Here is an 18,846-nt window from a genome sequence, read left to right as displayed (position 1 = left end):
ATATATATATATATATATATATATATATATATATATATATATATATATATATATATATATATATATATATATATATATATATATATATATATATATATATATATATATATATATATATATATATATATATATATATATATATATATATATATATATATATATATATATATATATATATATATATATATATATATATATATATATATATATATATATATATATATATATATATATATATATATATATATTTCTGTGTATATCATTACGTATATTTATATTAACAATTACAAATACTGTATATGTGTATTAAGTTACGTATATATATTTCTATTGACAATTATTCATACCTATATTAATATGTATACTGGTAGGTGCAATGTATTTGATCTGTGCATACTTGTAACCATAAAAAAATGCATTATTGTGTAAAGTAATAGGCTTGTATACGTATAATTATGTATATTGATAGCTATGTATGTGTATTATCATGTATATTGGGGTTATGTAATGTACGTATTGTTGTTTATTTGTGTGTGTGTGTGTGTGTGTGTGTGTGTGTGTGTGTGTGTGTGTGTGTGTGTGTGTGTGTGTGTGTGTGTGTGTGTGTATGAGTGTGTAGTTGTATACGTATAATTATGTATATTGATGACTATGTGTGTGTATTATCATGTATATTTGGGGTTATGTTATGTATTATTGTGTGTGTGTGTGTGTGTGTGTGTGTGTGTGTGTGTGTGTGTGTGTGTGTGTGTTTCTCTACCATGTATGCATATCCCTTCGTGTCCCGATCATCACGTGAGCGTCCAGCACACACACACACACACACACACACACACACACACACACAAGATATACATATGTGCGTGCATTCTGACTTGCATAGACTGTGTGTACGTATTGAGTTACCACCCGTACACATGAGCGCGTCAGCTTGGCGCACATAGGTCATGTGCGCGCTGAGCATTGTGGGAATTGAGTGTAAATCGCAAATCAGGGAGTTTCAAAATTAGCGTGTGAAAGTTTTTTTTTTTTTTTCAAGTTTTCATAAAAGTTTGACCTGAATTAAAATTAACGAGTTATTTATTTATTTATTTTTATTTTTTTCGTTTTTTTGACCTGAGTTTTAACCTGAGAGGTGATATGGGATGGATCACCTTTAGGGAAAGACTCACAAAAGCCACACTTATGTACAAGATTAGGCTTGCGAGAATGGATGATGCAAGAATAGCAAGGAAGCTGTACCTGTGGAATGAAAGTGGAAGCAAATGGAGGAAGAGGTGCATGAGAATGACAGACAGGAATGGATTATAAGTTGTGTGGGCGATGAGAATGGCTGGGAGGAATGAAAATGAGCGTGAATGGGTGGCAACAAGAGGAGGCAGAGTGGGAGCTGAATGGGATGTGAGAAAATGGAAAAATGAGATAGACAAATAAGTGAAACGTGTGGGACTGAATGAATAGAAGAATGAAATGGAAAGAAAGAAGATCCTGGAATGGTACAAGGAGAAAGAGGCCCCGAGGTATGAAAGTGGTATGATGGAAGCCTGGGCGGTGATCTTTTCTTCCGAGCGAGGGCACAGTGTATGTATGTGAACACAAGGAGTTACATACAGATGGTCGAGTCCCGCATCAAAGTGTGCCTGCCAGATAAGTGACATGAGAGGATGAGACTGGAACACGTGGTGCTGGAATGTATGAAGTATGCCAGAGATAAGAATGAGATGATGCAGGTGATACTGACTGAGATAGGGCATGATTGGAATGAAAGAGTGGAGAAGACAGGAAAGGAGTGGATGGTGTTGTTGCTGGGACTGTGTAGAGAGGCGAATGAAAGGATGATTGAGGTGGTGAAGTTTCTGGAGAGAATGTAGCGTGCCAGATGTAAGAACAATTAGTGTAGAGGATGTTGTTCGTTTCTCTTTCTTTTTTTTTTTTTCCCCCTTCTACAAGAGTTGCTGATCCAAAGGCCTAGCTTAGGAGTGATCCCGAGCCATCTGTACCATCAAGATCAAGATCAGTGCCAGCTGAGATGAGAAAGCATCGTGATACGGAGTGAAACTCGCCTAAAACATTGATTCTTGGATGGTGAACACATAGAGAGGATGTGTTCAGTGTATGCCCAGTGCTGTGAACAATACCAGTGGGCAGAGTGAAGCAAGAAGACAGAAAATAGCATATAATTACGTAATCACAGGCCGCCTCAGTCAAGTCTCCAATGACGACATTTCAGCAACAAGTGGACCGGTGCCTGGAGACGTCCCTGTTCCGCCCGATCCATACAAAGGTAAATAGAAACTCCTTTTTTTATAGATACAACAGGCTGGTGATTAGATCTGTAGATTCGGCGTAATGACTAATTAAGTTTCGTTGAACTAGCACGTTAAGCCTCGTTCGACCATTGCCAGCCAGACATAGGATGCTTCCAAGTTGAAGTTCTGAGCACAGTGGTTCCTCATTCAGTTGGCCAGCTGTTTTTTTTTTTTTTTTTTTTTTTCCGCAAGCAAAAAAAAAAAAAAAAAAAAAAATACGGTTTACAAATAAGTGAAGTGTAGTTCGACCATTCACACTGCATCATGGCGGCAGAGTTCCCTTCTGCGTGCACCATCCTGCGCCGCGCATTCCTTAAGTCTATGACGAATAGTTGTCCCCGATGCATCAACTGCGGTTCACCTAAGGCAGAGATAGGATGCACAGAATATACAGAGAGAAGTCTCTGTATATTCTGTGCACTGCTGTAGGTCTTAAGAGGGTAAACCAGCGAAATATCTTGAAAGCTCGTCCGTTGTTTGTGATAAGGGGGACGAGATGGGGAAAGGTTCGCAAGCAAACCACCCGAGGAGCGAACCACTATAGGTCATTGATAACCCATATATATATATATATATATATATATATATATATATATATATATATATATATATATATATATATATATATATATATATATATATATATATATATATGACTATCTGTGACTGATGCATAGCCTCAAACGCTCTCTCTCTCTCTCTCTCTCTCTCTCTCTGCATTTGTCTGTATTCTTTATTCCTTTGTTCATTTCTGCATCTCGAAATTCAAGAACCCAGTTACATAATCATTATTATTATCAGTAGTAATATTAGTAATATTATTAGTATTGCTGTTAGTATTAATAGGAGTAGTAATAGCAGCAGCAGCAACAGTAATAGTAGTAGTAGCAGCAATTGGGATTCGAAAGGTGTAATGGTTTAGCTTGGAGAGAATATATAATAATAGCAACAGGGAGTGCAGTGGAAGTCTTTGAAACTTGTAGCAATAGTATAAAGTGTGTTCCTCGCACCGGCCTTGTAGTGTACATGTACATACATATATACATGGTACGCAGATTCTTATGTAACAACATACATAGGTTAGGTACGTTCAGCTAGAGAGAGAGAGAGAGAGAGAGAGAGAGAGAGAGAGAGAGAGAGAGAGAGAGAGAGAGAGAGAGATAAAGTATTGAAGTGCTCGCATTTCAAAATAGACGAAAGAAATAAATCAACTTGTACAGGAAAAAAAAAAAAAAAAGAAAAGTAAAATATTGAAGTGACGGTGTTCTGAGTTAACTGAATAAATACATAAAATTTTAACTTTTAATTAAAGAACATGATAAATAGTGAAGTATTAGTATTTCAAAATAGATGATTTCAATACACGAACACAGGAGTTGAAGAGAGAGGCGAAAAGAATCGAACCGTTTCTAAATAGATGAGCAAATAATACCAACTTACATTAAAGGCACATAAAAAGTATTCAGGTGCTTGTATTGCAAAATAGGGAGCTATTCACTTGGTACTGGGGTGGATGGTACTAAGGTCTGATGATCCTCAAGACAGATCGACCAGGGTTCAAATAGGCCTCAGGACGTTTGGTACTCGAGACGCTTGGCACCCAAACCACACTGTCCCCAAAATGTCTCTAGACTCAGATGCGAAATATATAAGAGGAATATGTCAACTTCAACTATTAATATAAGTATTAAAACGATAGTGCTTATTAAATGATGAAACATTATATCAACTTTCAATCTTTTAAAAATAATGTGAGAAGCCTTCAAGTATTTCGAAATAGATTAAATTAATTATGAGCACTCGCTTATAAAACAAATGAAAACTATCAATAACACTTCATATGTAATATAATTAAACATCGTGAAAAATACTTTGTTAAATGTAAAACAGAAATGCTGCACACTGAAATGAATATGGTAGAAGGTGATTTTGTTGAAATACCTTAAAAATTATACATTACACGTTGCTAATGATTAAAAAAAGTTGAATGGGTACCAAAAATTATCTAGTTATAAAAAAAAAGTTTGATGGTTATCAAAAATACGTAATTATAATGCAGAAGCAATGTCAGAAATTTGTCGATTTTAAAACTATTAGCATTATACATCGCGGGAAAAAAAGTGATACAAAAATAAAAAAAATCCAAAGATCTCTCTCTCTCTCTCTCTCTCTCTCTCTCTCTCTCTCTCTCTCTCTCTCTCTCTCTCTCTCTCTCTCTCTCTCTCTCTCTCTCTCTCTCTCTCTCTCTCCCATCTCTTTGTTCGTTTCAGTATTTCGAAATTTAAGAAGAGCGAACGGCAATTTTACTCTCTCTCTCTCTCTCTCTCTCTCTCTCTCTCTCTCTCTCTCTCTCTCTCTCTCTCTCTGTCAGTGGCTGGGTGGCTGGCTGGCTGGTGGTGGTGGTGGTGGTATAATGTTGCAGTATGGGGTCGTTTAGCCAGCCCATTGCCTTGCCCCAGACACCTGCACGGCTAATGGCTCATACCTACTTACCTGCCCACTTCTTACCTGGAGGAACACGATTAACCACTTTTAGAATGAGGTAGTTTTATTCATTGATCTTTTTTTTTTCGTATTTTTTTTTTATCTGAATTTTTAAGTTATTTTTTTCTTATTTTTAGTTCTTTTTATTTACTACCTTGAAGCGCACAATTATTTCGTGGTATATACGTAATGCTATTGTTGTACCTGTATGCATTTATTATTATTTATTTATTTTTTTTTCTGTCGTTATTTTCCTTTTTTTTTCTTATTATTGTATCTTATTTACATCGTTTTTTTTTCTTCTCTTTTATTTATTTTTGCTTACCTGCACGCTTCTTACCTGCAGGAACGCAGTTAAGTCATGGAATATACTTAATACTCTTGTTATGTATGCCTGTACTCTTTCCAATGAGATTTTTTTATGGGTTAGATTTTTTCATATCGTGATTTTTCTATCATTTTTTATTACTGTATTTTTATTTATTTATTTATTTTTTTTTTGCTTGATATTATATTGTTTTTATTATACCTATTTGATTTTTCTGACTGTATCCCACAAAGTGCAGTTTTTCTACTTTTACACGTCAAAACAGACCTTAATTTTGCCAGTTTAACATAATTTTATTCTGCGTTATTGATACCTTATTTTTAGCTCAACATTTTACTCACTGTAGCGCACAATCCTTTTTTTTTTTTTTTTCTCTCAAATTTTCCACATCAGAACGGACTTAATCCTCAAAGTACACACGGTTGGCACTGAAGTTTAACCCCACTAAAGAGAGTCCGGTATATACTCTTAGCATGATGAGGCATTACATTGTGTGCTGGCGCCGCTAAGCCTGACACACGCCCTCGTCAGGGTAACACTTCAACACGGTAATAGGCGCTACTACTGCTGCTGCTTCCGCCACCCAAACTGTAACAAAATGCGCGGCGGTGGAGCGTGTGTGGTAATGGTCCGTGCAGGCAGGCGGGAACACGCTCTCTGGCCCTGCATGGATATAGAGTGGCAGGGGGTACAAACAGGGAGAGGTAGCGCAACGTGGATAGGGTGGGCACTCTGTATAGGGTCAGTGGCTGGGTTCACGACCTTTGTCTCACGCTACAAGTTGATTCGAATTTTAGTTATGCAAGATATTCAGACGTCTACTTCAGGTAATACAGGTGAGGTAATCAGTATATTTATCTTACGTGTCGCAAGCTTATCAATGGACGCAGGGATGAGAAGGATTGAGACGGTACACGGGAAAGCAATAAGCTGCAGTGTTTTCGTGTTGAAGGAGTACGGTTTTCTATATTCGTGTGTAGTCGTGGCTTGTTAAGTACGTAACTTTGTACACTCCCACTGTGGTTTGTGTTTCGCCCGAGTCTTAAGTCTTCTGATCTGCTGGCAATCTCCTTACGAAACCTGGCTATTATTAATATTCTCAGTACATCAGAGGACCAAGACTGAGTGAACACGCCACAATGAGTTAGCTGTGTTAGTCGACTGTTGGCCGTGACTCTAAGTAAATAAGTAAATAGATAAATAAAAAAAACAAAAAAATAAAAAAAAATAAAAAAAAAATAAAAGAATAGATAAAAGAATATATAGTAAATAAATGAAACAGTATGTCGTACATGCATTATTCGTCAGTTTGAGATTTGAAACGCTTATAATCACAACCAATTTCAATCATCCTGGTATATTGAAGCTCGAGGCGAACTCCAGACGTTGTAACTCTCAACTCTATATTTTTTCTTATTTTACATCCAATTGTACTTTTAATGTATTCAGAACCCGGTGAAGCATTATAAAATTTTACTCACCAATGGCCATCGCTGCTATCACTGCTATTCCTCGTAGTTCAAGACCAGTGATACATTGCGAGTCTTTCTCCATCAAACGAAGGAACGAAAGGAAAACGTAAAGATTATCCCACGGCCGTAAAATCTGACATGTGGCTTGGTCGTCTTACACATCCTGCCATCATATGAGTCTTGTAATGATTGATATTTGCATCAGTTGGCAGGCTTACGAGGCGCACTGCAATCACAAAGGTCTACTGGTCTTTGCTTGGCCCGCTCCGAGGAAAGGTGATAGCCCTCGTGCACAGTGAAAGAGAACGAGTTTCTTGCGTGAAGGTCGTGATGCTGCAAATGTCGTGACCGATACAAGTGTGAAGTATGGATGGTGCGTGAATGACTTGGACCTTCATTACAACTGAGAGAGAGAGAGAGAGAGAGAGAGAGAGAGAGAGAGAGAGAGTAGACGAGAGAGAGAGAGAGAGAGAGAGAGAGCGACGATAGAGAGAGAGAGAGAGAGAGAGAGACTTGTAACTTCTTATCATAATATCAAAACCATCTAGTGAAAGAGTATGTGAGTGAGCGAGCGAATCAGTCAGTCAGCCGTGCAGATCATCCCTCATTCATTTTAGTCAATCAGTCATGTGGTCAATCAGTCAGTGTCAGGCTGTGTATCGCCCAGTGGTGTTTTGTGGGTCCGGGATCAAGCGCTGCATATGGGTTCCTGTCACTTCTTGTGGCGAGTAGTTCTCTCTCTCCCTCTCTCCCTCTCCCTTGTACATACTCAAAGTGGGATTGACTGGTTGATTGACTTTTTTTGTTTATTTATTTTTCATGCAAGATGGACTCTGGTATAGGACAATAAAAAATCAGAAAGAGTCCCACTGAAGGTGCTCGTTCCAATGTGTGTGCAGTCTCAAAAAGGATTAACCAGAATTTGAGAAGTGGCATGAAACTTCCTCCTTGAAAGAACGAAAGGCCTTAGGTTAGGGAGAAAATACAGAAGCAGGCAGGGAGTTTCAGAGCTTACTAGATTGATATTCATGGCATAAAAAATGTACATAACTTAAGGGGGAGAGACTAAGTGAGGCATTTACTAAGTAACACGGCTCGACATAGTTTTGCTGATACACACTGAAAGCTAGTTGTACGTAATACCTTCTTTGGGCGTCTCTCGCTAAGGGTCGCCACAACGGATCGCTGTCTCCACTTTATTGGTGTCTTCTGAGTCTTCTGTCGCACCGTGCCATCACCAGCATGTCTTCCTTTAATGCATCTATAAACCTCTTTGGTCTTCCTCTCTTCTGTCTGGCGGGCTCACCTCCGGCCTTCTCCTCGTCCTTTCATCTGCACATGACCAAAACACGTCAGTTTCGCCTCTCTGCCGCCCGTTCCCAGACTGACTATACTTGTGCTGTCCCTCTAATGTGCTTATTTCTAGTGCTGCTGCTACACACACAACTCCTCACTGAGTCGGTAAGATTCACATGTTGTTCAAGGTTGTTTCAGTTCTGTTTCTGAGCTTTGTTTCCCAGTATTTTAATTCTTATAGAAAAAAAAAAAAGGAAAGAAAAGAAAGAATAAAATAAGTGAAAGAATAAATAAAAGTCAAGATTATGATTTTTACTGGTTTATATAACATGGATTAAGAAACTATTATTTAAACTCTTACTTAGCCATAAATGAACACCGCTTTGATTAACGTACTATTAATTAAACGCTTAATCGTGAACTGTTATTATCTTCATAAATGTAATTCTCAGCGAAGTGAGGACAGTAAGGAGGATGAATGTTCAAGTTAATTATCCTCTTTGTGTCCAGTCCCAGTGCTGTAGTTCTTGTAAGTAGTAATTGTCTTGACCCTTGCCTTTGTTCACTCTTCTAATCATTACGAGGAACGTACTGTATTATTAGATATTTTTTTGTATAGGTTACACGTGTATATGTATCACTAAATGTTGCTTGGCTGTATAGTTATAAGTATGTATAGTATTAAACGAGCTTTTTTCTGTATAATAACACGTATATGTATTTTAAATGGCCCTCTCTGTATAATATAAGGAGAGGTACACACACACATACACACACACACGCACGCACACACACGCACGCACACACACGCACGCACACACACGCACGCACACGCACGCACGCACCATTTTCTTCCGCTTTCCTCATTAAGTAGTTGAGGTCGTCCCTAATGTGAAATTATGACCCGCACTGTCCCGCTGAAACGGCGATTTTGCTCTCTCTCTCTCTCTCTCTCTCTCTCTCTCTCTCTCTCTCTCTCTCTCTCTCTCTCTCTCTCTCTCTCTCTCAGTTAATTTGCTGCATTTTTTTTTTTTAGTACGATTCCCGGGGTGGTAATCCCTTTATCCTCCTCCTCCTCCTCCTCCTCCTCCTCCTCCTCCTCCTTTTCTTCTTTCTCTTCTTCCTCTTGCTTCTTTCTTCTTCCTCCTTCTTCGTAAATCCAAATATGAAATACTGCGCCTGAATTTCGCGCGCTTTCACACACACACACACACACACACACACACACACACACACACACACACACACACACACACACACACACACACACATACAGCATGGTCTTTTTATCTTTATCCTTTTCTCTCTCTCTCTCTCTCTCTCTCTCTCTCTCTCTCTCTCTCTCTCTCTCTCTCTCTCTCTCTCTCTCTCTCTCTCTCTCTCTCTCTCTTCCTCTTATTTTCAGTGTATATATTTTAGTTTCTGAAAGAGCGAATGTTAAAACCCCCAAAAATGCTTCACAAAATATCGTGTTTCTAAAAATTCTTTGCTTTCAGTTGTGTTTCGTATTTATTTATCTGTTTTTATTTATTTAATTTCGCTTTATTTCATTTATTTCATTTTTTTTATAATACATCCACATTCGTTCACCATTTCAACTGGCTAATAGTTTTGATTTGTGATGTATTTTTTCTATTTTTTTCACTTCTCGTAGTCTTCTTTTTCTTTTTCTTTTTCTTTTCATGTATTAGTTTGTTTATTGGTTTTGTTTGGTTTTTCATTTCGTGACATGGCGTTTCACATTTTTTCATTTTTTTTTTTTTCATCCGTTTTATGTTTGGTCGGTGAGTTTTCATTAGCTGTGGCGGTATTTGTTACATATGTGTGTGTGTGTGTGTGTGTGTGTGTGTGTGTGTGTGTGTGTGTGTGTGTGTGTGTGTGTGTGTATGTGCAGGTACATGGCTTAGTAAAACACAGAAATTGGTTATACACACACACACACACGCTCTCTCTCTCTCTCTCTCTCTCTCTCTCTCTCTCTCTCTCTCTCTCTCTCTCTCTCTCTCTCTCTCTCTCTCTCTCTCTCTCTCTCTCTCTCTTGCAGTATAATCATACAGACCAATTAATATGATAGTGATGACAATGACAACCACGACCAATGACAATGATGATGATGGCAGTGGCGATGAAGTGGTTGAGGTTCTTCATAACGATCATCATCTTTAAAGCTCATCGTGGCGGAGAGAAGTAATCTTGTGTTGCCCCAGCCAGTAATAACTATGTGGTATTATATAACTGTCGCAGAGACTCATAAACATAAACATTAATGAAGACAAGGGAAGCTGCAAGAAGTCATCAGACCTACACGTGGGAGTCCCTGTATAAAACATGCCTATCTGTTTCCACCTATCACCTATTCATAAACATAAGGGCATAAGAACACAAAGGAAGTTACAAGAAGCCACCAGACCTACCCTATATAAAACATGTCTGTTTCTACCTATCACTCCCATCCATGAACACGTCTGATCTACTTTTTAAAACTCTGAACCTTTTCTGTGTCATCTCGTGTGCTTTGAACAGGCTGTGCTGAAAGTTACATAGGCTTTCCTTGATGTTCTCGTGAATGGAGTGAGTTTGTCAAGGATTCTGCATCGTCAGTGAGAAAAACATGGATTATATTAGTGGAAAAAATTGTTGAGTTTCCCGGCAAAGGGCCACAGGTGAAGAAAAAGGGAGCGGATGGAGGAAGAAGGAAAGAAGTAAGAAAAGGGTTAAAAGAGGAGAGGAAGGAGGAAGAGGAAAGGGAGAGGAGGCTTTCTTCTAAGCGAATTAATCATTATTTACAGCCCTGGGAGACGAGAGAGAGAGAGAGAGAGAGAGAGAGAGAGAGAGAGAGAGAGAGAGAGAGAGAGAGAGAGAGAGAGAGAGAGGGCTATGTGTGTCTTGATAAATCATGTTTTACACAGAGCCTCCACTATCTCTCTCTCTCTCTCTCTCTCTCTCTCTCTCTCTCTCTCTCTCTCTCTCTCTCTCTCTCTCTGTTAATTTATCTCATTTGAATATTTATGGTTTTCCCTCCTGCTTCCTTTCCCATTCTGTCCTTTCCATTGTTTCCGCTCTCTCTCTCTCTCTCTCTCTCTCTCTCTCTCTCTCTCTCTCTCTCTCTCTCTCTCTCTCTCTCTCTCTCTCTCTCTCCAGTTCCATTCATCTTCCCCTTTTTCATTTTATCATCATCTTTCCCCTCCTCCTTGTTTTCAGTGTCCTCCTCCTCCTCCTCCTCCTCCTCCTCCTCCTCCTCCTCCTCCTCCTCTTCCTCGTATTTTATCATAATGAGGGTACCTGATGGTCGTTCGCTACTGGAAGCAAATAGTCATTATTAGAAGAGATATGACCACACGCCTCCCCCGCCCCCCCTCTCTCTCTCTCTCTCTCTCTCTCTCTCTCTCTCTCTCTCTCTCTGGGAATTCCCTATGAGGAGGCTTCGATCCCAATGAAAAGAAGCTAAGTAGGATTGGATCGGAAAATCTTTGCCTTTGATTATATCTTGTACTGGGTAGCTTATTGTTGATTGGAGGTTAGGTAGGTAGAGAGAGAGAGAGAGAGAGAGAGAGAGAGAGAGAGAGAGAGAGAGAGAGAGAGAGAGAGAGAGAGAGAGAGAGTGTGTGTGTGTGTGTGTGTGTGTGTGTGTGTGTGTGTGTGTATCCTCTAACTGGATAGTGTATAACATGAAAGAGTGAAAGGAAGGTAAATGCATGCATGATTTATTGGGTTGTAGTCTCTCTCTCTCTCTCTCTCTCTCTCTCTCTCTCTCTCTCTCTCTCTCTCTCTCTCTCTCTCTCTCTCTCTCTCTCTCGTCAGCTACAGGTGTCCTTGGTGTAACTTTAACATGCATTACAGACGCACACTATTTCAGGGAAGGGGAATGAAGAGGAGCAAGAGTTCCCTGTTGCCTGAGTAATATTGTTAGTAATATTATGTGCCAGCGTGAAGGGAAGGGTGGCGAGGGAACAGCCGCGCAGGGGACACACACACAGACGCTATGGTAACATTAGAGAGGATTATGTAGGGAAGGAATGCGAGTGTGCAAGTGAAAGGCAGATTAAGGCACAGATTATTATCATTACCTGCTTCCTCCCTCACCTTCATTGCTAAGTCTTATAACGCTCCCTTGTGTAGTTCATGGGCGTGTGTGCTGCTGCTTCTCTCTTTCTCCTCCTCCTCCTCCTCCTCCTCCTCCTCCTCACATTTGTGCTGCGTTCTGTTCGCCTTTGTTTTATTCTTGTTTTGGGTGGAGTTGAGGAGTGGTAGTTACATCTGTGTTGTGGTAATTCCAGGGATATGATGAAAAGGTGTGAAGCATAGAGTATGATTCTGAAAGCCAAAACCGACGGAAATGTTGATGGGTTAGCTCAGATATTTAAGTGCCTTTTAGTTACTTAAGAAAATAAGGGAAGTTGCAGGAAGCCATCAGACCTACACGTGGCGGTACCTTTAATGAAACACTAACGTATTTCTACCTCTCATCTTCCTCCATAAATTTGTCTAATCTTCTGCTAAAGTTTCCTAACGGCACAGCACGAACCGCCTGATTACTGAGTGTATTCTATTCACCTACCACTCTATGTGAGAACCAATTCCTTCCGATCTTTTGTTTAAATATAATTTCATGAAGCTTGAACCCATTATTTTCTGTCCTATCCTGTTATAGTTTTTGGTTCAGTAAAATTGTCTCGGGTTACCCAAATGAAGTCAGTGTTATGAGCAGTAAAGGATTAAGGGAAGGCGTGGCATTGGGATGAGTTAGTGCAGGCAGGCAGGTGTTTGACAGCGTAATTAGAGAACACAGTTGAACACGTATGGAAGAGATAAGGATGAAAATTTGGTTATGCTTGTGTATCTTTGTCTATTTGTTCGTCTGTCTGTGTTACTGTATCTGTATCCGTCTCTCTCTCTCTCTCTCTCTCTCTCTCTCTCTCTCTCTCTCTCTCTCTCTCTCTCTCTCTCTCTCTCTCTCTCTCTCTCTTTCATTTAAAACACACACATATGAATCATATGAACATCACTACATTTAGATATATGCGTAGCTGGACTTATATAAATGTACAAATAAATGAAATGAGGAACTTTACCGCCTGCAATGAAATACAGTTAATTAAGAAATAAACAATGCCGGTATTAATATTTTAATTGCATATTCAACAACTATAATAATAATAATGCGTTAGGAAATGTACTTTTAAACATGCAACATTTACAAGGTAACACTTGCATTGCATCTGTACTACTAGGTTTTGAATTTATAATTGTGGATTTGAACTTTCATTGTTGTATGTTGCCATTAGTTAATATTCAAGGCGCTGAAATTCTTCTCCAATTAAAGAACAGAATATGGAAAAAAAGATGTCGAAAAGTGAGAGTGTTTAATAGAAAGAGTATTACACGTATCCATTGAGTACTGATGGTAAAGTCATGTCAAAGGCCACGTAGTCTGCCTGACTCACCTCTATGCAAGACGATGATTCGGTATACTGATGAGGGAGAGTAACTTTCTTCGGAGCTTTCTTCTCTGTATACAGTATTCAGAATGTACGGACACCCACACCTACCAGGAGAAGCTCGCGACGCCGTGTATGAGGTGAATGTGAATCTCAGTACATCAGACTCCTCTCAGTTCGTGATATCGTGTAAGAAACTAAAGAACTCCATACTTGGATATATGGCCACAATTCCCGATCATATTTAGATTATGTGTGTTTTCTTACGTTCGTGATGATGTTTTATTATAGGAAACACAATACTGCCTAACATCTACTTTATTTAGCATTTTGCCTCATGTCTGTTGAAAATATAAAATCTTTTATAAGGAGACTGTCAGAAGATCACAAAGAGAAAACATCAAACGCAATGGAAGAGAAAGCAGGTTATTCAACTTATGACCACAATAGTGTACAATGCTTGCGCTCCTAGTGTTTGTGGCAGGGGTGGTGGTGATGATGGTTGTGGTGGCGGCGCCGGCAAGGAGAAGAATGTCCTTGGTGGTATAAGAAGGTCCCACACTACACACCAGCAGGCAGGAATACCACTCACACACACACACACACACACACACACACACACACACACACACACGCTGCAGGTGGCGGTGAAGAGCCACCAAGCCCCGCAATGGCCCTCCCGCCCATTAATTAAGCCGCCCCGCCGTTAATCACTCGGCGCCGCGACCAACCGAGGGAGAGGGAGATGGAGGGAAGGAGTCTCGCGGTGCCTTGTGTGAGCCTGAAAATAAACTGCACCTCACGGGCGTGCGTGGAGTGTTCCGGACAAAATGCAGGCAGGAGGTGGGCGTGCTGGGCGTGGAGGTGAGGTAGGTTCTGGTCTTAAGTGTGAGAAGCGCCGAGTCTCTCTTCTCTCCTCGCCCTTCAGGAGTAAAGAGGACGTGTTTGGTTATGAGTGGTGTCTCGGAGCGCCTCACGTCTTTCGTCTGCTTAGCAAAGAGTTAAAGAAAAGGAAGAAAGAAAAAAAAGAAAAAAGATACATTCCGGTATTACTTAAGGGCACCGAGGTTCATTTTCTTTGTCCTTAAGGGAGTAGAAAAGGACGTTTAACCAAGACTAAAGGAAAAAGGAAGAAAAAAATAATTCCAGTAGGATTTAAGGACACCGAATTTCTTTTCTCTTCCTCTTAGAGAATTAAAAAAAAACGTTAAGACTAAAGAAAATAAGAAAAATAGATAGAGAGGAGAAAACATATTTTAGTAGAAGATAGGAGCACGGAATTTCTTTACTTACTCCTTAAGGTAGTAAAAAAGATATTAAATTAAGACTCAGAAAAAAAAAAAAAAAAAAAAGGCGTTCCGGTAGGACTTAGGGATACAGAACCTCTTTCTTTGGCCCCTCAGGGAACAAAAGAGGGTGTTAAAGTAAGACCATGAAGCGCTGAACCTCTCTGCTTTTCCCTTCAGAGAGAGAGAGAGAGAGAGAGAGAGAGAGAGAGACAGAGAGAGAGAGAGAGAGAGAGAGAGACGTGTTAAGACCATGGAATACTGAGCCCCACTCTTTTCCTCCACTCATATAAAAGTAAATAGAGTTTAGGACGTCAAATCTCTCGCATTTTCCATAAAGAAATATTAATGAAACCAGATAGAAAAGCAAATACGATGAAAAAGTAAAATGAGTCGATAGAATTTAATGAGACGAACGGATGAAAGAAAATAATAAAATGTAAAGAAGACCAAGAAATTCGGATTTTTGGGACAGTTAACAATTTTTCCTTACTGATTAACTTAAACAACTAACTTACTAAATAGCCAACCAACTAATCAACCAACAAATTAACTAACGTACTAAATAATAACTAACTAAACATACTGCACAAAGCGCACCTTATTTCTGACGACCCTGAGAAACTGCCCATAAAAATTGCAAAACGCGAATGAAAATATAAAATTGAACCCTTTATGTTACCTTCGTACCCCAGAGAGAGAGAGAGAGAGAGAGAGAGAGAGAGAGAGAGAGAGAGAGAGAGAGAGAGAGAGAGAGAGAGAGAGAGAGAGTCACGCCGCTTCTCCGCAGAGACCAAACTGAGACTGTTACGGTTATAGGATGACTGAATGAAGTCACAGCTGCGGCGGCCGTCCCTCCCTTGACTGCCTCGACTCGCTGACAAAGCTGAAAGTCTCTCCGTGAAAATACGCCCGTCATTGTCTGGCTGGTGGATGGTTTAGTGGGGCGGCGGGATGAAGGAGAATGACCCAACCCAACGTATATTGAAGGCAGGCTAAATTATAATGCCGCTGTCTCTCTACTGGTCGCCTCTACTACATACTGATCACTCTTTGCTACACGCTTGTCTAGCTGTCAGTGTGAGGCGTGAGGCAGTGCGTTCTATGTATGTGTTGTTACCTTCGAGAATATTTATCTCTTTTGGCAGGTAGGGTTGTGCTTTTGTTGACTTTTAAAGTATTGTGAAAGAAATGGTTTGCATGAACACACATATACAGACGGACAAACACACACACACACATACACATGAGAGAGAGAGAGAGAGAGAGAGAGAGAGAGAGAGAGAGAGAGAGAGAGAGAGAGAGAGAGAGAGAGAGAGAGAGAGAGAGAGAGAGAGAGAGAGAGAGAGAGAGACCGAACGAACGGACAGACAGACAGACAGACAGACAGACAGACAGACTTGGCGAGGACAGAGGACATCATACAAGCGGAACGAGAAGGCGGAGCTTGAGAGAAAGAAAAAACTCGTCCACGTATTTTTGGGGCAAGAACATCGCGTCATATTCATAATGTAGTGTTTATGGAGAGGCAGCACGGCTTAATATCACGTCCTATTCACTTGCAGGCCTTCATATTCCTCCTACGTGTGTGTGTGTGTGTGTGTGTGTGTGTGTGTGTGTGTGTGTGTGTGTGTGTGTGTGTGTGTGTGTGTATTATGCTACCTCTTGTTGACTTCCTGTTCTTATCTCTCTCTCTCTCTCTCTCTCTCTCTCTCTCTCTCTCTCTCTCTCTCTCTCTCTCTCTCTCTCTCTCTCTCTTCCTTCTATAGTTCTCGTCGTTTCCTTCCTTCTTTTTCGTTTTTTCTTTTTCTTTTCTCGGTCTCCTTCTATTTTATGTGACGGTCTTTTGTGTGTGTGCGAGGGTGTGGTTGTGCTGTTGTTGTTGTTCTTTTTTTTCTTTTCTTTTCTTAGAATAATTATTGTTAGCTGAGTAGAGAGAGAGAGAGAGAGAGAGAGAGAGAGAGAGAGAGAGAGAGAGAGAGAGAGAGAGAGAGAGAGAGAGAGAGATTGGGAGAGAGAGAATGTGTGTGTGTGTGTGTGTGTGTGTGTGTGTTCCTGGCTGGGTTGCAGTTTAGCTTGTCCTTGTAAGTACAAATGCCCGTTTGCTTCCATTGTGCTACAATTACTTCCCCTCTGAGAATCATAACGTCTTTTATATGCCTGGAAAAAGTCAGCTCTGAATGGTTTTGAAGCGCCGTGTGTAGGCAGCAACGCGAGGGAGGAGGAGGGGGAGGATGATGATGATGATGATAAGGATGATGATGATGATGATGAGGAGGAGGAGGAGAAGGACGAGGAGGAGGAGGAGGAGGAGGAGGAGGAGGAATGGATGATTACAACAACAACGACAATACCAACAACAATAACAACAACAACAACACCACCAACAACGAAGAAGAAGAAGAACAGGAAGAAGAAGAAAAGAAAAGAAGAAAAGAAGAAGCAAAAGAAAAAGTAAATCAAGAAAAAATAAACAACAGAAGCAGCAATACAATTGGCCAATATTTTACTGATATTCATTTGTTTTCCTCTTTTCCTTCTTTTTTTCCTTCCCTAAAGCTGTTTGTTAGTTCCCCGAACGAGCGGGCGAGCGAGCGAGTGCTATTAGTTAAAACCTCTTAGTGTGCCAGAGGGGGCAGCGTCCTTGGGTGGTATAATGGTAATTCCTTGTGGATAGTGTTTCGCTCCCCAGCATCACACAACACGCCAGACTTTGAACCGCGTCTCTGTCCTTCATCCCAGTGTTGTTGTGGCCTCACGCGGCACTCTCTGTGCTGGCGTAAGTGCTTGTGTTTGTCACCGCCACTTACTGTCAAGGCTTCAGAGGAGTTAGGGTTTCACAGGCGTCTAGTTGCGTGTAGTCTTGTCAGGGGGTAAAGAAAAAAAAAATAGGAAAAAAGGTGTTGTCAGTATTTTGCTCACATTAAGCTAATTATAGATTCCAAGATCTCTCTTTTTGTATTGCTGATAATCAATCTCTTTTAGAATCGTTCGTGATTTTTTATCCCTTCACTGTGAGGCAATCTTTTCTGTAACAGCAACACTTTAGATATATACCTGTTTTTTTGTGGTGTATTCTTTTAAATAACTCCATAACTTGGAAAAGACAAAAATTTCCATATTTCCTGTCTCTTCTACTGTTCATAATCTCTTTAAAATCTTTCGTATCATTTTAAACATATATTTTTGTGGTACAGTCTTTAATTAAATAACTCCATAACCTAGAAAAAGACAAAATTTACCTCCTATTTCCTCCCTCTTTTCCTGTGTGTCCATGCAAACAAATTTTTTACATTGCCCCGATTGCTAACAAAGGACGACACAGAAATAAAAAGAGTTGAAGTGCACAAAAAACGTTTTATTTTCAGAAGGGAGGCGAATGTTAGGGATTACACAGGATTATGTAGGGTCACCAAACAGCAGCGTGCCTCTGTCTAGGTCCTTGCGTGGTTGTTTGGGAAGTAATTGTAACTAACTACTTGGTGAAGGAATAAAATGGTGGAGGAGAGGGTGGTGGTGGTGGTGGTGGTGAAGGAAGAACACAAAGAAACATAAATGAAAAAGAACAGCAGCAGACTTGTTGGTTCTTGCGGGATTCAGCTATGTAACGTAGAGTGAGATAAACAGGATAGCAAAGACGAAGGCTCCTCTTCATCCACCGACGAGGGAAAGGAGGAGAAGGAGGAGGAGGAGAAAGAGAGAAAAAAAACAGGAGGAGACGAGGAAAAAGAAGAAAAGGAAGAAAGAGGAGAAAAAGAATAAACGAGAGGAGGAAAAAGAAGAAAGAAGGAAAGTGGAGAAGGAGGAGGAATTCAGGAGGAGAAAGAGGAAAAGAAAGAGAAGGACAAAGAAGAGAAGAGGAAAAGAGGAGGAGGATGAGAATACGGCGAATGATGATAAGGAATACAAAGGAATACAAAAGAAGTCAAACAACAACAGACCTTTAGACTAGAGTGTTTGTACAGCTGCTCACACCGACTGCAGTACTAGTGGAACAGACAGGAGAGCAAAGTAGAAGGAAGAGGGGAAGGAGGGTTCAGAGGTGACAGGACAGCCTTAGTGGAGCGTCACCGGTGCTAACAGAGGAGTGACGGATGTGTTGGGTTTGCGCTGCCGTGGAATGACGTCCCTAATGATGTGGAGAACTTGCTAAAAGGAGCGTATAAAAAAGCGGCCCAAGGTAATTCAATTTATTCATGTTTGTCTGCTGAATGTAATTACGAAGTTGCAGGT

General features: G+C 40.2%; 1 protein-coding gene across 1 annotated transcript in view; it reads left to right on the top strand.

Moving 5' to 3' along the window:
- Nucleotides 1–879: 879 nt before the first annotated feature.
- The window catches only part of LOC135105965 (uncharacterized), a 100,575-nt gene continuing 82,608 nt past the window's right edge, over nt 880–18,846 (top strand). Inside the window, exon 1 of the mRNA XM_064014705.1 lies at nt 880–2,284. Coding sequence (XP_063870775.1) covers nt 2,116–2,284 — 169 coding nt within the window. The 5' untranslated portion in view covers nt 880–2,115. The remainder of the gene's footprint in view (nt 2,285–18,846) is intronic.

The sequence above is a fragment of the Scylla paramamosain genome, chromosome 1 (assembly GCF_035594125.1).
Source record: "Scylla paramamosain isolate STU-SP2022 chromosome 1, ASM3559412v1, whole genome shotgun sequence".
Classification (NCBI taxonomy): Eukaryota; Metazoa; Arthropoda; class Malacostraca; order Decapoda; family Portunidae; genus Scylla; species Scylla paramamosain.
Note: the sequence above shows the minus strand (reverse complement) of the source record. Positions and strands in the feature narration are given on the sequence as shown.